The 27,052-nt window shown below is 45.1% G+C and overlaps 1 protein-coding gene and 1 long non-coding RNA gene across 3 annotated transcripts in view; one reads left to right on the top strand and one right to left on the bottom strand.

Moving 5' to 3' along the window:
• The window catches only part of LOC142784521 (uncharacterized), a 247,088-nt gene that overhangs the window by 135,498 nt on the left and 84,538 nt on the right, over positions 1 to 27,052 (top strand). The window lies entirely within an intron of this gene.
• On the bottom strand, positions 1,249 to 7,719 carry LOC142784469 (uncharacterized). Its single transcript, XM_075882846.1, has 3 exons — positions 7,539 to 7,719; positions 6,813 to 6,953; positions 1,249 to 1,280 (listed from the first exon to the last, which is right to left on the bottom strand). The coding sequence occupies exons 1-3, from the start codon at positions 7,717 to 7,719 to the stop codon at positions 1,249 to 1,251; spliced, it is 354 nt and encodes a 117-aa protein (XP_075738961.1).

The following is a 27,052-nucleotide window of genomic DNA, read 5'->3' as shown; positions in this document are numbered from 1 at the left end:
CAGTTGACATGTGATCAATCGTTCACGCACACGAGATACTTTATGACAGTGATAAAAATACAATGTCAGTGTTGCTTTATGGGCAGTGCCAGCGCACCAACTCACGGGATGAAGAGAAGAGACACAAACAAGTGCTGTAAACATATCTTAACACGAGGAAAAGACGCCTTTGTAGAAGAAATAAACTGAAGCAGGACTGGAAGTTGGGCTAGTTGGTGATACATTACGAGCAGTACCAGCGCACAAAGTCACGGGACGAAGAGAAGAGACACAAACAGCGCTTGTTTGCGTCTTTTCTGTTCGTCCCGTGAGTTTGTGCGCTGGTACTGCCCATAATGTGTCACCAACTGGCCCAACTTTCAGTCCTGCTTCAGTGTTGCTAACAGAGAAATGAGAGTAAATGTTTCACCACTAAGAAAAGTTATGTTAGCATTACATCTTCGTGGCCTACTTACTTTGCTGTCCTAATGAATGTACTCGAGCTCTAAAACATTTTTGTATAATTAGTTTCTGCTTCGGACCACATCACAACGAGTTTTTTTAAGAGCGCTAAGGATTGTCACTGTTTTTTAGGGCTCATGAGTATTGTTTCTAGTAACAAATTAGGTCGTGGATATCACGCTGGTGCCTCATTCGAAGAAGGCACCAGAGGAAAAGCAATAATGTCGTATGCATCGCGCCATTTCAAGACAACTTCAGCGTTCCGCCTGAACTTTTTCTAAAAAATAACGAATTCTTTGAAGCAGCGACTTTAGTTCCCTCACATTGTAAAAAAATTTAAAAAAGATCACACCTGAAATTCGAAATAGCGATACACGCAGTCACGATTTATTTTATTCTTTATTTATTTATTACATACTGCAGTCCGTAGACCAAGCAGGAGGGGCACAAAAAGGGAGCATAGCGATAAAAGCGAACAAGTTATACAGCAAGTTAGAATACACAAACCTACTGAAAAACAAGTCATACTAAACAGGATGCTTAGTTATAAATATCTAGAAAAAAAAGCGAACAAACTTCTAGAAACAGTTTCAAGCACAAAAAAGTAAAGATACAAAAGTGAAATAATAAGATGAGGTAATCTAGCATTGAAGTATCAACAGTGTTGATTACACAAAAGATGCATGTAGTTTTCAAAGTCGGGAATGACACGTTCAGGAAAAACATTTGAAGGCAGTGCATTCCATTCGCTAATGGTTCTCGGAAAGAAGGAATGTTTGAAAAGGTTAGTACGTGCAAAGTAAGGTGTCAGATCTTGATTGTGAGCTTGCCTGGTTTTCCTGGAAGAAGAGGGAGAGATGTATTTACTGGGATCGATATTAAACTGATGATTACGAAGCAGGAAAAGAAACTTGAGTCTGGCGATAGTTCTACGCTGTTTCAAGAGCGGAATGTTGTTAGTAGCCATAAGTGGTAAAGGTGAATCAAGAGTGTGATAGGCATTATAGATGAATCTTACCGCTCTCCTTTGGGCCATTTCAAGTTCATAAACATCCTCTTTAAAATACGGGTCCCAGGCTACGCATGCGTACTCTAGACGGGGTCGAATAAATGTATTATATGCAAGAAGTTTGATCTGAGTTGAGTCGTTTTTTAGTTTGTGTCTAAGAAACCCTAGTTTTCTGGATGCGGAGGAACAAGCGTCATCAATGTGGTTACTCCACGACAGTCGATTGGTAATATTTACTCCCAAGTATTTAAAATTGCTCACTTCGATCAACGGATTATTATTCAAGGTGTAGCGTGATGCAAAAATGGTATTTTTATTTAAGATACGCATATAGACCGATTTACTACTGTTTAACTCCATCTACCAGGTATGGCACCAATCGGAGAGAAACTTTAGGTTGTTCTGCAAGCACTCTTTGTCCCTTTCACTTTTAATTGGCTTGTAAAGAATGCAGTCATCTGCAAAAAGCTTTAGACTTATGGCGAAGGTGTCAACTGATGAAACGATGTCATTGATAAAGATGAGAAACAAGACAGGGCCAAGGACACTGCCTTGTGGAACTCCCGTAGTTACAGGCAGAACCCCAGAGCAGCAGCCCTCGACCTGGACAAACTGTTTGCGGCTGGTAAGGTAGGAGCGGATCCAATTAATTACAGTAATGGGTAGGCCAATGTTTGAAACTTTGGTGAGTAATTTACTATGGCAAACACAGTCGAAAGCTTTTCTAAAATCTAAGGAGATGGCGTCTATTTGGTCGCCCTTATCAAGTGACATTGCGAAGTCGGGAATTGTGGTGACAAGTTGAGTGTTAGTCGAGAGGCCCTTCCTAAAACTATGCTGGAAAGGAGTCAAAATACTGTTTTCTTCAAGAAATGACATTATGTAATGCGTGATGATATGCTCAAGAAGTTTACAAAGACCGGAAGTTAATGATATTGGCCGGTAGTTTTCAACATTTAGGCGATCACCTTTTTTAAATACGGGAATAACACGTGCCGTTCGCCAATCATCGGGAAGAATTGAATTATGAAACGAAAGACGAAAAATATGGGTGAAGACATGCGCGATAGGTTCGGCGTAACGTTGCAAAAATGCATTAGGTATGCCGTCGGGATCATCGAAAGATTTAGTCTTAACATTCAGTAACAGTGAAAGGACACCTTCGACAGTTATGAAATCGGCAGATATAGTAGACAGAGAAATAATGTTTGTGTCAGCATGATCTCCCTGAGTGATTTCTGAGTGAAAATACTGATTGAATTGGTTTGCAATTTTGACTGGATCTTTAACAATACAGCCATTTACTGATATCTCGGTCGGTGTTTTGTGCGCATCGCTCAAGTACCGCCAGAATCTATCCGGGTTAGTTTTCAAAAAGTTAGGAAGCGAGTGGTTGAAGTATCTTGCCTTAGCCTCGCTTAGCCGAGTTGCAAGCTGGGCCTTCAACGAGATAAGTCTGCAGGGTATTTTTTTTTCTAGCTCGTTTTAGCTTTCGGTGCAAATGTCTGATATCTCTAGTAATCCATGGGTTATTTCGGTTTTCTCTAACCCATTTGCTTGGCACAAACTTATCAGTGCAGTAATGTATCACAGTTTTTATTTCGTTCCAGGTGATCGGCACATCATCAGAAAGATTATCACATAAGAACCACAGATAATCCAAAATGGCCTGGTCATCCGCCTTCGAGTAATCCTTAATGACATGTCTGGTCTCTTCTCGATGTGCTTTGTTTTCACCAATACCGAAGGATAAAAATACTGCTTTATGGTCGGAAATGCCATCTTCAATAGAGACCGTGTATTTTCAGACATCGGAATTTAAAAAGACTAAGTCGAGTGTAGAACGGGTGTTTCCAGCCTCTCTGGTGCACTCATTAACAATCTGCACAAGATCGCACATCAAGGCAATGTCAGCGAGAGGGTTTAACGTCGTTACATCAGAGCCAGAGCAAGGAACGCGCCAGTCAACATTGATCAAGTTAAAATCACCTGCAATAATCAGACGATCATTTTTAAACGTGCACATGTGGTCATATAGTCTAGACAGATATTCGTGTGTTAAAGAGAGAGGAGGAGGAGGAAGGGAAGAAATGAAAGGCAGGGAGGTCAATTAGACGCACGTCCGGTTTGCTACTCTGCACTGGGGGAAGGGGTAAGGGGATCAAAGGAGAAGAGAGAGAGAAGTGAAGGGCAATGTGTGTGTAGATGTGACTTTGTCCATTGCACGCTTATAAGCGGTCGCGTAGTCCGGTCTTTAGAAAAATTAGCAATGCCCGCGTCGCTTTGCTGGCCAGCGACGCGTAGAGCCATGAGCCAAGTATCTTCTCTTCGGAAAAAGGTCTACTGTCTAGTGTCTCTAACGTTTCGCGTAGCAAGTTGCGTTCGCTCGCAAACCGTTCACATGAACACAGTAGATGTTCTATTGTCTCGTCAGTGTCGCACGATTCACATCGGGAGCTATCCGCCATTTCTATGCAAAAGGAGTACACCTTTGTAAAAGCTACTCCTAACCACAGGCGGCACTTTAAAGTTGCATCCTGGCGGGAGAGGTCCGATAGAACTTGAAGCTTTCTCGATGGGTCCAATTTGTGTAGGCGGCAGTTCCTGACATTGGGGTCACTCAGCCAAGTTTCCGACATGTTGTTAACGAACGAGTGAAGGCCCCTTGCAGCGTCGGTTCTCGACAATGGGATTGGAGTTGTCTGGGCGTCCGCGTGGGCGGATCGGGCAGCATTATCAGAAAGGTCATTACCGACAATACCACAATGTCCCGGTGACCACTGGAACACCAAGTCATGTCCTTTCGATAAAGCTTCGTGAATCACTTCTATTATTTCATTCACTAGTTGTTGATGCTCCCTCTGTCGTAAAGCTGATTGCAAGCTCGGAAGGGATGCCTTGGAGTCGCAGAACACAGCCCATTTTTGAGGTCTGGCTTCCGCGATAGAAAGTATAGCAGCACGTAAGGCGTCAAGCTCCGCTGCTGTGGATGTTGTCCTATGCGACAGTTTGAGCTTTATAGTGACCTGGTACGCCGGGTCATACGGCACATACGGTGAAGTAATGGCCCCAGCAGCTTACCTTAAGGAATAAACTTTCGTGCTCATGAGTTTGTTGAAGGGGCCGAGCACTAATACAATCTTTGAGAACTATTGCTACACCACCACCTCTTGTTGGCCGGTCACGCCTGAAGATTTGATATCTCGGAGGAATCAGTACTGAATTATTTATACCTTCGTGCAGCCAGGTTTTTGTGATTATTGTATTGTGAGGGTCATAGGTGAGTAGAAGGCACTCGAGCTTGTCAACTTTATTTGACAGGCTTTGCGCGTTTACGTAAAGCACTCTCAAACTTGTGGACACACACTGTCGAGCTGGTCAATCAGAACCTGTAGCTTGCGGATTAAGGGCTACACGTACATTTTTGGCTTCATCCCAGCCAAAAAGTTTGCCATATTTTTGATCTTGTCGTGAATAAGAGTAACCCGTTTCCTGCTGTCGCGTTCAGCTTTTGCAAAGCAGGTGGCGCATGCGCAGCGTGCACTGGCTATAATCATTTTGTACATAAATATTGGAGCCCTTCAATTTATTTGAATTCTTTGACTTCTTGTTTCTCCTGATAATCTTGAAAGTAAGCTATGACAGGCCTACGACTACCTTGGAAGCCAAAACGGTGAATGCGGGCTATGGACTTGCACTTCACTCCCAATGTATTCTCGAATATATCGGTTACAACAGCAGTTCGAAGACAGGTGTCATTTTCATTTGTGTTTTCGAGAACACCATGAATGATAAGGTTTGCCCGACGACTTCAGTCTTCGAGATCAGTTATCTTGGAGCTCTGCCATGACAGCAAAGTTTTAAAGGAAGCTGCAGTGAATTCAAGAGCTGCAACTTCCGGTGATTTATCTTTAAATTCCTGTAGTTTGGCTTCAATTGCTCGAAATCGCAAGTCCATGTTACACATTATTTGTTCGTTCGTCGATTTTATTAGCAGTATTTCAGCCTTCATGTCTGCTTGGCCCTGAAGAATACTGTGTAATAAATCAGCGTTCGTGGGTCCTGGGTTTGTCTCAACGTCACCACAGAGTAACGTTTTGCATGCACAATAGCACTCACATGCAATACTTTAACAGATGCTTGGGCACGGCAGAACTACTAACATGACTTCATCACTAGTTTTTATGTTGGAAGCAGAGTAGATAACCTGTACAACGAAGAAGAACTTCGTGGTCAGCAACATGGTCGCTGTCGTCTCGCCGTGCCCACTGTCGAGGAAATGCTGCAGTGGATGCTTTATAGCCTCAGTCGCTGATGTCACGGACATGCGCTACTGTCGCCGCGTCGGAGCGTCCATACAGAAGGTCACTATCGGCTGCAAGGCACTTAATGACTTGGCCACCACAGCAAGGTAGGCTTTGGCGCAATAACAGCATATGTACGACGTATTACTTATAGCCAACTGATATAGCATGGTGTGTGTTTGTTTGTATTGGTGTTTGTATATATGCGTTCGTGCGTGCGCGGGTGTGATTTGTTGCTGCGTCAGTACCGTGCGCCCGTTAAAGTCATGGGCCCGGCCCGTGGAAGTGTTGGCCCGTCACAATAGTCGGCTCCGTCTCAGAATGAGCATACCGACACATAATCAAAATTCCTGTGCGGACTGTGTGGAGCCAGAAAAATAATCATCGGCTAGGTTAAGGTTAAGGTTAAAGATGTTGTAGGTAGCCTGCGGATCTAGCCTTGCATAACTTGCAGGCAATTGCCCAGCCAGGTTTTCTCTTTGCTAAATGAAACTGTGTCTTTTGTTTTTAACTAATCATGAGCAGGCTCTTAAAATAAAATTCGTTCATAGCGCGACGTAAGCCTGCATAAGACAGCGGGCTTTGTGCTATTCCACGTGCAGTACAGTGCCGGTACTCTATTTCGCTGAACTATACACCAAAAATAATTGTCACTTATCACCAGTCACATGCGAGGTCTGTAGCAATCAAAAATTTCAAGAAAAGTCACGACATTTGTTTCCTGAAGATCGAGGAACCACGCGGAAACCCAATATCAGTCACGCTGTCGCATGGTGAGCCTAACTGTTGCAGTTCCTCAAATAAACCTTGCCGTTCCTTCTTAAGCGCACAACATTCAAGCAAATAGTGTCCTATATCACCGTTTTTCTTGCACTTCGGGCACAAGGGCATCGCAGACAGTCTGATCTTGTGAAGCCCCGCTGGTGTACGCGCTGATCCCGTTCGAATGCGATGAAGCAAGCAGGCCTCTTCCCTTGATTGCCCTTGAGTCACACATGGCTGGTGAGGCGTCAGCCATAACGAGTGAAGATGCTTGTTTACAGCTTCTCGTAAGATACGCTGATTGTCTTTGAGAGCCTTCTTCGTTGGTGTAAGCTCCAGAGCACTCCGGGCAAGTCTGTCAGCCGCCTCACTACCCGCTATACCCACATGTGATGGAATCCATTGAAACGTAATATTTATACCCATACCATGCAGGTCTTTAAGGATTCGCAGTGATCTTTGAGTGCATCGATCCAAAATCGATGCATGTTTTAGCCGCTGCAAAGCGGGCTTACTGTCCGAGAACAGCACGACTTGTTGCTGCCTACAAAACTTCAGTTTTTTCAGGGCTGCCTGAACTGCCACGCTTTCACATGCTGTCAATGAAACAACACACTCGAGTCTCGCTGCCCAGGAAACCTTTAGAGATGGGATCACAAACGCTGCAGTGCTTGCTCCGCGCACTATGCCCACTGATTCATCGGTGAAAACTTTCAAATGATCGGCGTACTTTTCTTCAATATATTCAAGTACCAAAGAAAGTATTTCTGCTGTGGGTGTGGAACGCTTGTTTTGCATCCATGGAATCGTCACCTGGCAGTCGACATCCTCATGTGACCAAGGTGGGTCTTGTCGAAGTTGTCTTTGTTTGGGGAAATTGATGATAAGATGGCGAAGAGTGTTGAGGGCCACGAAAGCTCGGGACTCCGTGCGTCGCCGAAGGCGACTGAGTAGTGCTCTTCCTGGGCTCGATTCGCCAAGTTGGCAAAGCTATGTCAGCAGTCGTTGAGAGGCGAGAATACGTAACGGCGGAAGACGAGCTTCATGAAGCACCTTTATGCTCGCTGCAAACTTTGGCACTCCCAAAGCAACTCTGAGGCCTTTACGATGAAATTTTTCCAGCCGTTCGTACTGTGACTCACTCGGAGAGATCACAAGCAATTGGAAAAGCACACGGTTGACTGCCTCGTGTAACTTTATCATTGATGTCGGGTGGCTCCCCCAGCTTGTTCCTGCTATCCTTCGAAAAATGTTTACACGGGGCGTCAGCGCTGACATTGTCTTGTCTACTGCTCGTCGCCAATTCATCCTGCTGCATAGTGTGACTTCAAGGAACCTCATGGACTTGACTTGATCAATTGGCGCACCTGGAAGTAATATTTTCATCCTTGTTTCTCGTCTTGGCATACCTGGGAATAGCATGAATTGAGACTTTTAAGCTGATATTGTTAGTCCAATGGATTCAAGATAGGTTTGTGCGGAGTGTAGAACTCTTTGGCCAAACATTTCCAAGCGCTTATGCTGATATCCAGAAATCCAGATGCATATGTCGTCGGCATAAATTGATATTTGTACTATCTTGCTCACAATCTTGAGAGCATTAGGTAAACCAGCCATGGCCACATTGAACAACATCGGCGACAGGACACTGCCCTGTGGCACTCTTCTGGTGATTTTCCTTGAGCTACTGTGCACTGTCCCTAACTTCACCTGCACCGAGCGATCACTAAGAAACGCCTCAACAAAGCGTAAAAGGTGCCCCATTATTCCCATAGATGCAAGACCACAAATTATCGCACCTTGGAACACGTAGTCGTATGCTTTTTAAACGTCCAGGAATATTGCTCGAGTTGAAAAGCCATATACTCTTTGTTGTTCTATGTGACTCAACAAGTACAAGAGTTGTCCTGTGCATTCAACTGTTGCCGAGACCCAGTCATACATGCTGGAAGCGTCTTGTGATTCTCCATCCACCATGTCAACCGAACACAGGCCAGCTTCTCCATCAGCTTCGCTACGTACGAAGTTAGTGATACTGGTGTGTATGAGGCTAGTTCTGTTCTGTCTTTACCTGGCTTCAGCACTGGCACAACCCAGGCTATTTTCCAGGCTTGAGGAATGTTTCCCGACTTCCAAACATAGTTTAAATACATCAGAAGCCTGATCTTCACATCTGCAGGCAGATTTGAGATCATTTGGTTTGTAATTCCGTCAGGTCTAGGAGCACAGCGTCGACGGAGACAACTTTTGGCTAACGTAAGTTCCCGCAGCATGAAAGGTGCGTCGATGGCAGATGTAGAATGAGGCAGAAGTGGGTAACGGGGTTCATTTTCTCTTCCGATTACATACACGTCAGCAAACTCTAAGGCTAGAGACGGCATTGATGTATTATTGAATAACGCGAGGGCAATAAATGGTCTCAAAGGCTCGGGCATGCTTCCGACCCTATTTGCTACTCGCCATATCCTTGACAAAAGAGTAAATACACCTAAAGTCTTACAAATCGTTGCCGATTGCTTCCTCCGAAGTTTGTTGCTGTATCGCCGTATTGCTGCAGTAAGTCTGTTGAACTGAGTTTTGCTATAGCATGTTCACCACCTCTTTGCATAAGCCTTCTCTCTGCCCTTCTTCTGGCCGCACAAAAATTACGGAGCTTTAAGTCCGGGGCTGGAAAATGTGCAGGTAGCTTAAGGACAGTGGTTGCAGCCGCTTTGCTCGCCAGCACATCATGAAACATATCTCCTGATTGGTGATCCAGATGCTTTCGGTAGTTGTCCCAATCAGTTAATGTGCAGAATTTCGCTACCGTAAAAGGGTAGCCAGCAACATTGATCTATATAGGGAAATAATCACAGCCCATTCTGTCCGGAGCTGTGCAACACGTGAGTTGAACGTCACTTGAATGCAACGTCAAGTCAGTAATACAAGCTGGGGGCCTAAATGTCACATTGCCATCATTCGCAATGCATAAATTTAGCGTATCAATGGCCTTTCCCAGACAACGTCTACGTGCATCCGAACTCTTGTCCGCCCATGACATGTGATGCGCATTGAAATCACCACAAATGATGCGCGGAGCTGGGCAACGATGACACAGGTCTTCCAAAAACTTTTCAATGGAAATTTACTTGTGAGGAGACGCATACACCGATGCAATACTGACTTTACGGTTTCCTATGTGTTCCCCGATCGCACAAACTTCTATAACATCTGTGCACAAGTCCGCCACATTGAGTGCTACGTGTGGTATTTCTCTTCACATATACATAGCGGCGCTTCCATTTGGGAAAGTCGTTATGGTGGACTTCTTGTGAGTGACGAATCCAGTGAGTGATTTCTGTCTCGGTAATCTGGCCTCCGACAGAGCTAAGATCGGAATTTGATATTCTCTCAAAAACAGGTGTAGTTCATTCATGCGAGAAACAATACCGGCACAATTCCATTGCATTATGAAAGGCACTTTTCGGCAATTTGACGTACACTGAGGCTTGGCCTTCGGCATCCTACTGCTGATTGTGCCCGAAACAACCAAACAGCACTGATTCTAGAGCCAGTATGGCCTGCAGCATGGTCTTCGCAGTACCTGGTGGCATTGTCGTTAGGTGAGAACGTAGAGCGGCAAACAGAACACGAACAATCTCCACAGTGTCGTGTATATTTTCTTCGTGTCCTTTTGTCTTCTGCTCAAATTCTTGTCTCAGTACTCTGACATAGGTAGCTTGTGTAGGAATGTTCTGAGTAGACTCACCTGGCATGGCTCCTTGTTTTGCTTGACTCGCATTGCCCGGTGTTTTCAGGGAGCATTCTTCTGATTACACCTTACGTACATTCTTTGTACTAGTTGATATTTATTCTTTCACCAATGGAGAAATCCTCAGGTGATTGAGCAACTGACTGGGTAATTGTTGGTTTAGTAGCAGCAATTTGCCACACGAACTCAGGTGTGGCAAGCTGTGTGGCAACCACACAGCTTGCCACACCTGAAAAGCGCGTTTACTTGATCTTCAGTAGTCACGTCAAGTATCAGCGAACATTGAGCAGTGAAATAACTCCGAACTGGCTCAACGTCAATTACTGATGTCACCGCAGAATGTAGAGCAATAGGGTTCATCTGTCTTAAATATTTTTCGCTCTCTACAGGTGATATATTCACCGGTATACCCACACTTCTGCTTTTGCGGTGGCTTACCATTTTGAAGTTGTCGTCCATGTCCGACGAATCGTCTACTTTTTCGTCGATTACCTCTATTGTGGATGCGCCGTCATCGGCTGTAGGTTCATTAGTGTCGCCACAGTTACGTTCGCCCGCTCGTTGGTCTTGTAGTTTTGATGGCATGTGGGATGGATCAGGTGTCTGTCCTAGTCGCTTGCATGGCTGGGCCATGGCCGAAGTCCCGGAAAGGGACCCTTCTTCCGGTTGCGTCTTCTCGGCATGGGCCCGGGAACGGTAAAATCTTCTTGATGCCGCAGACGTCTTCGCGAGATTGACGGAAGATAACACAAAACAAGGAAAAATAGAAGATCGAAGGTAGAAATAGCTGCACTCTCAACTTCTTCGTCTTCTGCTCCCAATCATCGGCTACTCTAGATGCCGCTTAGCTAAGTTCTAGTTTGAAATATTTATTGCCACCTACCAATTTGATTCGGACATAGAGCCCTTACGTTCGCGCTCGTGTGAGCAAGCCACTTCTTTTGCCGCAAATGACAGCTTTCTTTCCCTGGGCGATGCAGTCCGCTGTTTCACATCGATGCATCAGCTGTGTGCGCAGTACGAGGAAGTAGGGGGAAGTGGTAGTAGTGTAATACTGGAACAAACGTGCCGTAATTCTGCAGCCCATATATGAACCTTTGAAATAAATTGAATTTGAAGTGAATAAAGTAACGCTCAGTAGTGCAAGCTTAGACGGGAAAAATTTCTGGCCTGGAATGTTTCCGTTTAGGCTACTCTGTACTTTCATGAAAAAAACCTGTCCCAATAAGAAATCTCTTTGAGGAATAATTATTGCACTGTGCTGTGACGTTATCTCTTTCATTTAGTGTTGCTAGTTATTCAAATGCTTAGGAGGTGTCGGAAAGACCGTGATAGAGCAAATTGTGTGGATAAGATTTATTATTACTATTTTCTTGCCAGAACCATGAATGGTGTGTTCTCAAGATTTGTTCCGTATTGCAGCTTGTGTGATATTTATATGATCGCATCTATTGCTGTTAGCATTTTCAGTCTCACATCTGTTGTAATGCTGTGAGTGCGCTGAGCCCAAATATCATGAGAGCTATTTTGAAGCAAAATTGGCATTCAAAGAAATGGACTATCACATCATGACATTGCTTCTTCTCTTTGCTAGACTGCTTTGGTTCAGAAATGACGAATACATTGCTCGTTGTCCAGAATAGCTATAATAAAACCAGTCAATAGCACGAAGTTTGAACAGTATGTTCTTTTTATTAAGATGGTATAGTGGTTGTCTCATGGAAAAAGCAAATAAAAAATTTTCGTTAACTTGTAGAGCACTTGTGATGTCCGCTTCAATGTGTACTGCTGCCTGAATACCGCAAACATTCGACAGATGCCGTTGTCATGGGTATCAGCTTCCAGGTAACAGCTAACACTGTCATCTCACTCTCATGCCATTTGTTGCTTTTTCTACTAATTCGCTTATGTGCCTCCTACACTTCGTAATCTCCCATAAATGATTTACTTGTGAATATTGTCTCACTGTTGTTTTGTTTCTCTTTGTTTCTATGCGAGCACATTCAAATGAGCTAGCTGAGAACATTGCTGGGCTCGAAGATTGACAAAGTATACGGGATGATTTTTCTTTTTAACAGTCAGAAAAGTTCATGGTGATCAAGAAAGTAGTCGAAAAGCTCCTGAATATATCCCGTTATCAATGAGTGATTCTGATCTTGGATTGTATAATAATAAATTTGGCAGTGATGTCTTCTGGCCTCTCTGTAAGCAGATAGCAAGCTATGTGCCAGTTTTTAAATTTGGTGTAACAACTGAACTGCAATGAACGCAGGTGGATGGCTTGCTGAAGCTGCATAATGCAATATTTTGAAAAAAAAGCGCATCTGTTGAAAGGGGTGCGAACACCAATTTGAACAGCTGACTTAACTCTGCCTTACAATAACCTTTACACGGAGATGTCTACGAGCTAGCGTGAAACTTGAGAAAGGCGGATAATGTACTTTAGTTTTACATTTAAAGTTAATTTAGCTTGGTACACTTTGTGATGTTGATCCTATAGTGTGGTTCTAGTGGCCCCGTGCACCAGTATCGGCAGTGTTGTTGTTAGGGCCAAAACAAACAAAATGGCTGCTTGTACGCCGCCAACAGAGTAAACCGTGAAAATGTGACAATATTTTGAGCTTGGGTGAGGATGGGATGAAAAGCTTGTATAGTACCAACATATTTGCACAGCGCAAGGCTACGAGTTTTTACATCGTAACTACAGAAGAAGAGACAAAAACAGAAAGCCCAAGATTGTGTCTTATTGTACAGTACTGTAGGAACTGATACTAACATGTACTTCATTTTTCAAGGTGCACTCATAAATAGTAGTGCACTATCTAGGGCCCTAGAGGGCTCAGCCTGACACTTGATGCTTAAAAAGGCAACTGGTACTTTCTGCATCATTACCTTTGAATACAGATTTCACAAACTCTAAGTCATACCATCTGTGCTACTTTTATTGTCTTGGCTAGCCTTTCAAGCCTCTCATAAGTGAATGAATTTTATAAAATTCTCCATATTTATTTGCATCACCTGTCAACATTGCAGTCAGTAAAAGCTTGTGCTCATGGAAGTAAAATGTTCACGTAGAGAAAAAAAATAATATATTTTCACAATTATTTTTTGGCTCTTCGTATTTGTGAACACCATGTCAGGTACTGTCATTTATTCTAGGATGACATGTCGAATTGCCCCTCACGCATATATACAGATGTGTGTTTGCATTGCACCAGACATGCACGCGAGCTTGATATTATACTGTTTTCAATACAGGTTTATATTTATTGTGATGTGAAAGAAGCAATGTCGTCAAATTTACTCATGCCAAGATTTTTGCGTAAGCGAGTAGCTATAGACCCCGTAGCAGCGATTCGCGACCTAAAATGCAACTGAGAAATGAAGAAATATCACTTTTATTGATTTATATTACTGGGATCTAGCACTAATCAAAAACGGCCGGCAATCCTGCCATTTTTAGCACTGGGAGCACCAGCAGTGGCACTACCTCGCATTCACCTGTAGATCATGCCACAGCTGACCACTTTTGCACAGAAAAAAGTGACGTCAAGCTCAGCTGCTCCACAAAGATTTCGTCTGCTAGGCGGACACATTCAGTCATGCCTTGTCACCTGCATTGCTGTTGTCGCCGTAAAAAGTGTCGAATCAGGTTCAATGCGATAGTCTGGAGCTTGGAAGGCCCGCGATCCGTGACGTCGCGTAATATTTTTGCTTTATTCAACCTTTTTCAGAAGAGTGATTCCGATATGGACACCGTTCCAAGCAGCACTGCAGTGGTGCCCGAGGATGCACGCTTCAGCCGTGTTCACTGTTGTGTCTCAGTTAGTTATATTGGTGTGTTTTGGCATGCAAATCATTGAGGTATACGCAGAGGGTCAACGCCATATAGCTGTCGCAAATAGGCATCAGCGGGGAAATAGAACACGTTTGCTGCTTGGGAGGTTATTTTTTTGCGCCTCCAGATGACCCCACCTATCCAGTCTTTCGTGGTTAACATGGTATTACCCCTTTTACGTGGACGCAATGTCTGCAGATGAACTAATACTCAACGATACCTGCGTGCTACTTGTTAGCGGTGATATCTGACTACACGCTCTTTCACTTTTGATAGCTTGTGGTCGTGTTGTTGTGTAACACACACGTGATATGAAAAAACACTCTCATTGCGCTTTTTTATTTTTTGAACTAGACGACTGCAACTCACCTGCAACTCATGATTCCCCGACATGCTGACCGACAAGCACACGTTTAATCATGCTCTTTTCTTTCGCCATTCTTTTAAAGGTGGTTTTTGTCTTTACGATTTCACGAAATTGTCCAAACCAGTGCGATGAAGATCAGACGTGACGAGCCATGGCCGGGTTATACTGCACCTGCGAGCGCTAGCCCGGCGCTAGCCCGGCCGTGGACGAGTGAGTGCGTTTCTGCAATTCGGCGCCAGTCGGCGCCACGATAAGAACACTGGGATCATACACGTCATCGCTACTAGGGCATCGTCACTCAGGATGGTATTTGTGAATTGTATCACACTGAACACGTAGCACTAGTGTCGATGTCGCAGGGCAGCCTAATTTTCGTTTTTTTCCTTAGCTTTTCTACGCTGTTTCACATCGAAATAAACTAACTTTCACGCGACGGATGCCGTTCAAATTTGGCCAAGAAGACCCATGCTTACTAAGCGATCAAATGATGGGCACATCTTGATCTTGAAATTAGATGTCAGTGCTCCTTGAAGGCTACGCAACAATACAATAAAATGCCGAATTTCGGTGCTTTCATATTCAAGTATCTATTTGCACAGTGTTCTGTTGAAATTTCCGACTATTTTATTACTAATAGCATCTGTTGAGCAAGTATGATACGACAGTTCATGTAGAACTTGCACATGTTGACACGGGGTCGGGACGTGAACGAAGGGAGCATACTGCAGGTGGAATAATAAACTATTTATTCGGGCCTAACTAGTGGCCACGTAAAAAGAAAGTCAGTTTACACCAAGACACTGCCACTGATAGCAGCAAGCAAAGCGTCGGCCGTCGTTGAACTGACAAGCGGCGAAGCGTGTCAGCATTTATACACTCGCCATAGAACATTCTAGCGTTATCACTAGTGGCGACCTGAATTGCAGAATAATTGGAAATTCTCGCGACGTGGGCGTAATTTAAACAAAATTATCTAAGACAGCCCTGAGACTTCTCGCATACTGTAGGCATGGTTTGCGCCGAGAATCGAGTTTAGCGATTTGATTGATTTGTGATTGATTTGTGGGGTTTAACGTCTCAAAACCACCATATGCGTATAAGAGACGCCGTAGTGGAGGGCTCCGGAAATTTTTACCACCTGGGGTTCTTTAACGTGCACCCAAATCTGAGCACACGGGCCTACAACATTTCCGCCTCCATCGGAAATGCAGCCGCCGCAGCCGGGATAATCGAGTTTAGCGAAATGGGGGGATTAGAAAACTTGAGAAAGGAACGTGCATTGCCCCCCCCCCCTGAAAAAGACGTCGTCTCGATGCTTTAACAGAAGTTGAAAGGGAAATAATAGTGTAGGAATTTACAAATAATAAAGTACAATACAGTAATAATAACAACAAAATACACTTTTTCAGTTCGTGAACGTTCCTGAAACGGATTTAGGTGCACGACATGGACCATTTCAAGTTGCGATCGGCGTTGTTGAGAGTTACTAATGCCATCGGGAATAACCTGGTAATCGAGCGGGCCGAGACGTCGTAGCATCCTGTATGGTCCGATGTACCACCGCAGAAGTGCTGCACTGAGTAAACGTCGGCGTATCGGCGTCCATGCCCGAACATGTTCACCGGGCTGGTATTCCACGAAGCGTCGCCGAAGATTGTAACGGTGACGGTCGGTCGTCTGATGATTCGTGATGAGCAGGTGGGTGAGTTGACAAGCTCCTTCAGTGCGCTGAAGATGGGTGACGTCGAGGTTTTCTTTGTCAGTGAAGTTAGGCATCATTGCGTCCAGCGTCATTGCCGGGTTCCTTCCGTAGACCAACTTCTACGGTTGCATCTGCGTTGTCTCCTGCATGGCCGTGATGTATGCGAAAGTCACGTAGAAAAGGATGGCATCCCAAGTCTTCTGTTCGACGTCAACGTACACGGCCAGCAAGTCGGCGATTGTCTTGTCTAGCAGCTCGTTGAGGCCATTTGTCTGAAGGTGGTAGGCGGTGTGCGGCGGTGGCTTGTCTGGCTATGTCTCAAGATCACTTGAGTCAGATCATCAGAAAAGGCCGTACCTCTATCATTGATGACAAACTCTTGGGCGTCATGACGAAGGACGATGCTCTCAACGAAAATCTTGGCTACCTCTTCGGCGCTACCTTTAGACAGGGCCTTTGTTTTAGCACAGTGGGTGAGGTGTCATTAGCTACGACGATTTATTTCTTCCCTGACTTCGACGTCGGAAACGGCCCCGTTAGGTCCATCCCGATTTGTTGGAAATGTCAGCGAGGTGGTTCGATCGGCTGAAGAAAGCCTCCTGGCCTTGTCGGTGGTGTCTTGCGTCGCTGACACTCTCGGCATGGCCTCACGTAACGAGCGACGTCGTCGGTGAGGCGCGGCCAGTAGTGTCTTTCTTGTATCCTCGCGAGCGTGTGGAAACACCAAGGTGTCCTGCCGTTGGATCATCGTGCAGGGCCTGGAGGAGTTGCGGTCGCAGAGCTGAAGGCACCACAGGAAGATACTTGGCTCAAAGCGGCGAGTTCTTTTTTGAAGAAGTTCGTTTCGCAGAGAAAACGACGTATGTGCCCGTTTGAATACCTTCGAAACAACAGAGGTCCTGCCCACGAGGTATTCGTTTTGGCTCCTAAGTTGCGGTCAGCCCACTGGTGTTCAGCGAAGTCGTTGACAGCTATTGCTTTCAAGAAGCAGTCATCATTCATGTCTTCATGCGGTGGTGGGTCGACGGCGGCTCGCGACAGGCCGTCTGCGTCGAAGGGTTTTCTGCCGGACTTGTAAATGATGGTAATGTCGTATTCTTGAAGTCTCAGGCTCAATCGGTCAAGGTGAACTAAAGGGTCGTTCAAGTTAGCTAGTCAACACATGGAATGGTGGTCGCTCACAACTTTGAAGGGCCTGCCGTAAAGGTAAGGGCGAAACTTGGACGTCACCCAGATGATGACAAGGCCCTCCTGTTCTGTTGTGAAATAATGGCTTTCTGCCCTGAATAGCGACCACCTAGCATAACTAATAACCCTTTCCAGTCAATCAGTTCTCTGCACAAGGACGCTGCCGAGTCTTACATTGCTTGCGTCAGTATGCACTTCTGTTTTGGCGTTTTCGTCAAAATGTGCGGGTATCAGAGGCATCTGCAGGCATCGTTTTAGTTCCTCGAATACTTTCTCCTGTGGGGTTTGCCACTTAAACTCGACGTCAGTTCTCGTAAGGCTAGTGAGTGCATCAGCGAAGCGGGCAATGTTTTTGACGAAACGCCTGTAATAAGCCTGTTTCACAAGCAAGCGACCAAGCGGCTGTGGTCGCGGTGATGAGTGGCAGGAGGACGCGTGGACGTAGCTTTATTTCACATGCGCCGCTGCTACCACTGCTGTTGTGCGACCCCGCCGCTCTGGTCGGCAGTGTTGCCCGCGGAAGGCGTCGGTTAACCGCTGTTTTCAGTGGTATCTAACAGCCGCGCTCTCATTTGGCACCCCTCTGCTGCGAAGTTCATCATCAATAGCCATTTGACTTTCACGCGTGTGTACACTGAAAAATTTATGTGTAACGCGAAACAAATCACAAATAAACAGCGTTTGCAGCCGCTTTTTCTTTGGTCCTGGCTTCTTAAAGTATTATTCTTGTAGCTGCCTCTTATAACTGACCACGTAAAAGCAACAGAAACAGTTTGCTGGCATGGTTTTATTAGACAGCTGTTCCAGCTACGTAAATGCACAAGAACTGTGAGCGCGCTTGCGCAGCACATCCCATGTTTCTCCGATTAATTGTTCCTGCTTTACGAATGAACTTTTGGGCGCCAAACGAGGTTACTGTCAGCCCAGTAAACACACCTCGCAAAATGCATAACTCAATTTTCGCACCTTTTAGCTTGCGTAAAAATGAAAGTTTTTTTAAAAACTCTCAGTGGTAAGCTTCGACCATGTTTATTGTCACCCTGTGGATTGATGGATGAATGTATCTGGTCGTGCCCTTTAGATCGGGTGGTGGCTCATGCCACCTAGCCATAAAGTTAAGTACTGTCACTATGTGTTTAAGGATTCAATTTCACTCTCGCCTTGATTGTAGCCACCAATCAGTTAGCCTCTTCCTGGTCATTTGTACCCGTTTAAAGTTTATTTTTTCTTCCATTTCCCGAAACCATAATGCTTTGAAACATTCGGCGCCATTATCTTCAGATATAGAGTTGAGCCCTTTACAGAACATTATCAAATCTTCAGACGTTTCCTCCTCCTCTCCACACGCACTACATACCGAGTCTGTTCCTTCGTATTTTGCTCGGTACGTCTTGGTCCTCCATACTCCAGTTCTAGCCTCGAAGAGCAGAGAACTACCCCGCGAATCATCATAGATCAGTTCGCTTGCAATTTCCTGCTTAAAAGTTCGGTAGGTATCCAGTGGTAGTTTCTTAAGCATTCCCATCTTCCACATGTCCCTCTCTGTCTTTTTCACCTTCTTTTTCACCGATGTTTTCTTTTGCCTTGGTATTCTGCTGTTGTCTAAGTACTCGCTTGACAATTTTCGAGTTCATTTCCTCCATTTGGTATCAAAATTCTTCATGGACAAGTAACTGAACTTTCCTATCCCAATGCTCCTGTCCCATTTTCTCAAATGCTCCTCAAATTCTATCTTGCTGCTAGCATCCCTGCACTCAAACAATGTCCATCCGATGTCACAATGCACCCCCTGATTTTGGGTATTCCCGTCTGCTCCCAAAGCAAATCTGCCTATGACACGTTGTTCCATTTACAATCTTGCTAGAAGTTCTGATTTCACTCACAAGACCGCGTTGCCGAACGTGAAATCAGGAAACGTGGAACTTTTTCAAATCCCTCTCACAACATCATACCTATTGTAGTTCCACAGTGCCCTATTTTTCATTACAGCTGCATTCCTAGTGCCCTTAGTCATTACGTATTTTTCGTGCTCCCTCATATACTTCAGCGCCGTTATTTATACATTCACCCAAGTATTTGTATTTATCAACCATTTCCAGTATGGTTTCCTGTATCCTATGCTCACTGCATTAGCTATTATTAAAAATTATGATTGCCAAGTTTTCCCTGCTGAACTTCAAACTTAACCTATCTCCCTCATTGCCACAGATGTCTATCAATCCCTTCAAATCTTCCTTGTTGTCAGCTATTATTGCTATATTATCTGCATACATCAATGCTGGTATTGACTCTTCAATGTGTTTTCCTTGCTTGGAAAAAGGGAGGCTGTACATGAGTCGACTCCCCTCTAATTTTGCTTCTAGTTCCTGGAGATACAGCACAAGTAACAAAGGTGACAAGAGGAATCCCCGTCGAAGCCTACGTTGTATCTCTATAGGTTCAGATACCTGTTCTTCCCATTTAATAAGTACCTTGTTACTTTTATAGATATCCTTTAGACGATTAGTTATTCCATCTTCCACGTATAGTGTGTCAAGTGTTCCCCAAAAGTCTTCTTTATTCATTCTATCGTAAGCTCCCTTGATATCTAAAATGCCTGCCGCAGGGTCCTTTGTTTTTTTCCGCTGTTTCGATACGCTGCATCAATGAAAGAAGATTGTCCTCCAACCTCCTTCATTCACAAAACCCATTTTGTAGTTCTCCTGGCACCTTCTCAATCTCCCCCCCCCCCCCGCATGTCTGTAGTCTTCCCTTTACTATCTGCTTCACAAGCCTGTAAACTACTGATGTAACAGCTACAGGACGGTAGTACTCTATATCGGCTTTGTGCCCCTTTCCTTTATAGATCATACTCATCCTGCTTAGTTTCCACCCATTGGGAGCTTCATCATTCATTATTGCTTTGCTCGCTGCTTCTCCTTATGTTTGCTTAGAGTTTGGTCTTAGTTTCTTCATTAGAATGCCACTAGGGCATGTTGATGTGCTATTAGCAACTCTTTTCTCTGCCCTTTGCCACTCTCGTTGTCTCAGTGGAGCCGCTGAGTTAATTGGTCCACCCTCATTCAGTACGGTGCCTGCAGCGCTTTCTTGGTATTTAAACATTTCTGTCACCATTGCTTTTAAACATTCAATCGCATCATCTCCGTGTAGTCTAACCCCTTGAACTGTAGGTATAAACATCTGTTCCATGCTTGTCTTAAACTCAAAGAATCGAGGTTGTTCCAAAACTTTGCAGCTGCCTTTCTATCCCTTTTGTTTAGTTCCGCCATCCATTTGGCCCCGTTTCTTCTAATCTTGTCACTGATCAAATCGGACGCTTTCCTTCTGCAGCTCAAAAAGTTATACCATTTTTTTTGCATCATCTTCCGGTTCAACCCTCTTTTTAGCATACCTGTGTTCCCTGGAGGCTTCCTAACGTCTTACTACGGCTCCATTAACTTCCTCAACCCACCAGCTCTTCGTTTTGTGTCTGCTTTTCGCGGATGATTTGACTCGTACCTTAGCAAGCCCGAACTCAAACAATCGAGGTAGATTTGTGTACATCCACTCTGTTTTAGTATCTCGGTAATAATTTTCTCAATCTATTTAGTCGCTACTTCTCTTCGCCTTTAATTCTCAATAATATGGCTGTGTGGTTGCGCGCGATGCCGCCTTACAAATTTGATTTTTCTTTCAAAAGCCAGCTTGATACGTAGGTGATCACTACCTAAGCTTCTGGACCCATTCCTCTATGCTCATCACCAATTGCCGATCATACATGCTATGTGACATTATTGTGTAATCCATCGTCGACTGCAGCCTTCCCACCTCTCATGTTATCTTCCCTTCGCATTTCTGTGTGCTGTGTCAAATTATTAAATTATGCCTTTCACTCATACCCCATTGCAAAAACCAGTGCCACTGGGTACCAGCGTCGAGCGCCATGCCTGATAATAGGCCCAGTATGGCGCTGGTAGCAGCACTTCCCAGCGCAGGCTTTGTGACGCTGGAGTGGCAGCGTCCCAGTACTCCGCGCAAAATGCTTTACAGGTTTACAACGGGGATGCCCATTCTCTCTAAATAAAAATATAAATGAAACAGCGTGCACTCGCAAATTCACAATGAATTTTCAAAAATAAAAAGTTAACACACCGCTTGACGAGATTTGAACACGCTACCTTCTGATCTTCAACCGAGTACGCTACTCTCTACGCTACGTCAGAACGCGCTTCTAGGGTTTTAAAACGACTAATAATCCAAAGAACGCGCCGTTAATCTTCATGTTTACAAGTCGCACAGTCAAGGCTGACACAATATTCCTTTCCAAATAACAATCGCGTCTTGATTCGACAGTGATGACACAATTCAAGGCACCGAATGACGTGCAAATATTAGCAAGAGCGTGAAGTTTTTTTGAAGCATCTACATTTTACCTCTGAAAAATCTCAAATTGACTGAAGGAGCACCCACAGATTGTCAGCTGTTGCTGCCGATAGTTTTTTTTCCTTTGATAGTCGGTTCTAGCAATTGCTACTGGTCAACAAGTACAGATGGTTTACATGTCTTGTTTGGTAGATATCCACGAACACGAGTGAATATTGAGTAAATTTTTCTTCGCGCAAGCTTCGATGAAGCAGTACACATGTGGCGTGCCAGATTACATAGTTGCAGTTCTATCGATACCTGCAACTAAGAAACAGCCGAAGAAATGACTAATGCAATCCATTGAAAAAGTATGCCAGTATGCTAGTTCACTAACGCATACCAAATTACCAACTCGAAATCGCGCGTTGCCGATGGCAATTTTGCAAGTGGCATTAATTATGGGTCGTAGAAAAGCAACCACTTGCTTATCCAAGTTCCGCTGCTCCTCTGTTGTCGCAGCTTGCTTTGATAAAGGCGGCTTCTGATGCAGTTCTTCCAGAAGTTGCGTGCGCGTAAGTGGTGGCCACTCATCAGTAGAGAGAGACCTACTTGTTTTCTCTCTTCCATCATCTGCGTTCGCCGCGGTGTACCCTGCAGTGGGCACCGTTCCCAGATGCGTTGACTTACTTCTTGCAGTTGACTGTGTTCTCCACGAAGACCTTCGACGGTGACGTCGTCGTCTTCGCCGGACTTTTTCCGTGGCCCCTTTGTGGGTAGAGCTGTCTCGCACCATTTGTCTAAGAATAGTAAACTCCTTCTTTATGCGTGGGCAGTCTTTGGAAGATGCACTGTGGGCACCTTGACAATTAGGGCACTTTAGTATGATTGCGCTGCATTTGTCCTCGGAGTGTGGTTCTGAGCATCGAGGGCACACCTCGGAATTCCTGCACATGGCCGATCTTCTGGCAATTATGACATCGCATATGTTTTAGAATGAATGGTCGGACCTGGTGACGAGTGGCCAACCTTCACATGGGAGGGGAGACAGTCCCCATTGAGCGTAATTCTCACACAATGAGTGTTACCAAGGCGGCCGTCATTCACAATGACGTTATCTTCATTTACCGGTTTTATCAGCACTGAAAGATTCGAGTTTGGAATTTCAGTGGCGATGTCATAAATGACTCCTGATGAAGTGGTGGTATCTGCTCGTATTATCGACTTGACATTCATGTTACCCTGTTGCGTTACTTTCTGAAGCACGTTCAGCGCACGTGGGTTCAGCACATCGATTGCCAAGGTGTTCCTTCCAGCGTTTAGTCGTACTTCTTTGATCTCATTTGGCGTAATATTCTTGAGATACACAGAGAGTGCTTGCCTGTTCAGCCCGCGTAGACTGTCGGTAGCCTTCAGCGGCACAAACAGGATGGAGTGAGGCCATCGCTGAGGGGCTGTTTTTACGGTGGTCGTGCTTGATGCCGAAGATTCATTTACGATCCGTCGTTTAGCCTTGTGGTACAGGACGGGTAGGAAGCCGTCGTCCGAGGACTCGTCGCTTGAAGCGGAGTACAGCTCAGTGTCCCCACTCTCCCTAGACGCGTTTCCTCGCTTCCTCGAAGCTGTCCCCGTGGTCGAAGCGGACTTCGACGGTGCCCCGTGAGGTTGAACATCCATCACCGTGATGTATGGGGCGATAGACCCTACAACTGCAGCGAAAAAACCGAAAAGCACAAAGACGAGCAAGGTTTGTTCCGTAAACGAATCATTTCGTCTTCCTCCCACTGTTCATAACCATTTTCTTGTGGGACATAATGGGCTGCCGGATGCGGCAACTGCTGACCACCACAGGGGTACCAGCTTCGCCACCACCCGAACACGGAGGTGCACTAGGCTTGCATACGTTGACGTATGCCATAGTCACTTGTCATTGTCATTGTTGACGTCCGGACCATTGATGTACGGGTGGCGGTCACTCTGCCACGTAATAGTCGTTGATGCCTGATGTTGGTACCACTTCGACATTCATAGATGTGTGCCTCGGCAACATTGTGGTACCCCTATGCGCCATTGCTGAAACACCTGGCGTACCTAAGCATCAGCTCAGTATTCGTCAGCAGCATCGTCTCTGATGGAGACGGTTTGTTGCACGGTTGGCTTCCCGGGCTTTTGCTTCTCACTACTGTCAGCTTTTTTAGACTTCTTGGCCTCATGATTCGACACTTCTGCAACGGCTCCCTCATCCTCAGTACCTGTAGCATCATCCACGTTATCCATGACCTTTTAATCGTCAGGGTCTACGCATTCCATTGCGTCTCATTCAGCGTCTCGGGTCATGGTCTCGCCCCCTCGCAGTACTAGACTTCGCTCCGGACCTCCGCAATTTCACTGTCGGCGCCGCCAGCTGCTTTTTTGCAGGCATCACTGCTGTCGTCACCTCTTGCGTCCTCTTCGGCTTTCTCTTTTTCAAGTGCCGTTGGTTCAACATCTCAAAACTCCTGCGCTTCTTCTTTGCCGTCGTACTAGTCAACACCACCGTAACTCTCCACTCAACCAGTTCGGCGTATTTTTTGTCGTACTTCATCGTACTTTTCTACCTATCGGCTTAATTTTACTCAGCTCAACATAAGCGTCATTGTTTTAAAGCCCAGTGCTGTGACCATGCAGGTTTACGGCGATAATGGCAGCCTAGGGCAGGTGATATGACATTGCGAGAACTATTCACTTCCAATACGTGCTGCTGGAAAGTCGGAAACCAAGAGCAGGCTCTTTTAAACTGCGCTTCATTGCTGCATTTCTATTTGCACTGTATTACGTTGCGTAGGTAATTTAATTTCTTCGAACTCTGCGAACATGGGTGGGTTGAAATCGAAAGAAGATATGGTACTGTAGAAAAACTTTTCCTTCCCATCCAACTTACCTCTTCCCATAAAATGGAGAACCTAGTAATCGCCTATTCGATACCGCCTAGATGTTTGTATTTTTCAATCAGTGGTGCTGGTAGTAACTATGTTGCCGCAGGCGTGGTTAGTCTGGGAGACCTGGCCAGCAATGACACCCCTTCAGTCATTCTTTCCATGTAGTTTGGTTCGCCAAACGTCGCCTAATCCTGTTTCTTGCATATAACGTAAAAGTAGTGATGATTTCATTTCGCATTAACCGGACTCCTGTAGAAACACAACGCAATGCAGCATTCACGAGGAAACACGGTTTTTTCCTATTTTCTATAATTCTCTCCCTTTTGCTTCATCAGCACTGTGTCACAAGGGGAATTGTGCCATGACATGTCGACCCTGCCGTACAGACTAAAGACAACGATCGACTTACACTGCTCTCATAGTTGTTTTGAGCGAACGGTGCTCCTTCCCTGTTGTGAAATGAGTGTAACAGGGTTCCGCCATACATCACTGCACCTGGTCCTGTAAGCATTTTTTTCTTTTTTTTTGAGTATTCTTGATTCTACCGTTTGTCTATACGTTCAGCAGTATACCACCTCGCTCTGTACTTCTCACCCCCATTGTAATCGTGTGTTTCTTTTCGCAGCACCCGCGTGTGTGTTCCTGGTGTTTAACGCGATTTGCTCGCAAACTCTCTCACACCAACCGGAGTCGCCCAGTGGACGGCCACTCAACGTGAACCAAGTGTGTGATGGTTTCGTCCCGATAAGCATGGACTGCCGTCATCGGCTATCTACACCTAAAGTCCTTCATCTATGCTTTCGCAAACGCACAATGGGCAGGGGGGTGGTGGGAGGGGGGGGCTTTCGTAAAGACATGCTAAACAGTGAAGCTACTGTGAGAAGGAAAGAGAGAAAGAGAAAATTTATAGCAGGCGGCGCGGAAGCGTCTCCACAGAAATTTCTATTGTCTGTCACGCCAAATCTAGCAGCGTCGCTCGCTTTACTGCGTGCTCGGCGGAGATAAGAGACAGAGTCGCAGCGCAGGAAACTTTAGCGCTTGCTGTGCGAAGGAGGAAAAGAGTGGCTGAGTAAAGACACAGAGCCATGCACTGCACATCAGCTGCTCGCTCAGTTGCAGAGGAAATCACGGATTTGCGGTTTTGCTATTTTCGCTTGACGTCGCGATTCAGCGACAGCAGCTCACTCGCAAATGGGCAGTGCAAATGACTTTATAGTTCCTCCTTCCGGTCACCCCCGTATCCTTTTGTTTCTCACAACATCACCACACGTCATCTAGCCAGAAACAGACCCGTTCTGTTTCACCAGGAAATCTGGCCAGCTTTTAACTCTTTTGTGTTCACGCGCTATATTTTAATGCTCTTCATGTTCTTCTAGTTCGAGAGCCGCCGAATAACTTCTGCGAGGAAAAGGGAAATGAGTAAGACAAAAAGGGTGGCTTCAACCAAATCAGGAAATGACATGGGGTAGAGGGTAGCCTGTGCTTGTTGTACAGCTCAGCGTCTTTTGGAAAGAGCGCTGAGCTGAAGACTTATCGACATTTCGCGGCGCTTTTTATGTATCACAAGATCAGTTTGTTTTCAGCTAATTGTCATGAAGTGCGGAGTAAAACTCTTAAAGCCATAGAGTTTCCTAAAATTAACTAGAGGGGACTCTGGCACTGTGATCGTTCAGGGACCATGAGAATTATGGGTAGTACACACCTTTGCCTAGTCATCGTACTTGCGGGTGGTGAATCGTACTTGCGGCTTTGTTTTTTGTTGTGTTTCGCTTTTGTTTTGAAAGCAAGATTCAACCCTTTTGAATTTCATGACCCAATTTGTAAAGATAAGTCTAACAGAACAAAATGGTGAAGCGCAACCGCTGAACATTTGCTAGTTTTTTTTCGTAAGAGAACAGCTCCAAGCCACACGAACACACACGGAGCCAAAAGCAGGCCAGTAATACGAATATTAGACAAATGAGTGAACCATCCATCATTTCAATGCTCGATGAATCACCGTGCGTTGTAGTTCCCATAGACACTAGCGCAAGAGTTCCCTCTAGTGTATATTAGAAAAATCTATGCTTAAAGCCACATTTATTTGTCGCCGACACGATGTGACAGTTTTGCAACAGAAGGGGTCAGAAAAAAGAGAGGAAAATGAAGCAGCGACTGCAGTTATGGGCTTTTTCTTGCCCATTGGCCACACTTTCGAACACCTCAAATTGCTTTTGTCCAGAAACAACTAGATAGGTTAAATGTAAAAATTCGAGATGTGATTGCTGCGCAGGATACAAATCAAATTCTTAAGATTGAATTCGATGAGATTTTTCCCTCTAAGCCCAAATTACAATCCTATAGGGTCTTAAATAGCCGACTGCAGGATTATCTTGCACACGCGGAAACGAATAATATTATAGCCACAGATGCTTCAGTATTGGATGAAAAG

Source organism: Rhipicephalus microplus, unplaced genomic scaffold (genome assembly GCF_043290135.1).
Source record: "Rhipicephalus microplus isolate Deutch F79 unplaced genomic scaffold, USDA_Rmic scaffold_14, whole genome shotgun sequence".
Classification (NCBI taxonomy): Eukaryota; Metazoa; Arthropoda; class Arachnida; order Ixodida; family Ixodidae; genus Rhipicephalus; species Rhipicephalus microplus.
Note: the sequence above shows the minus strand (reverse complement) of the source record. Positions and strands in the feature narration are given on the sequence as shown.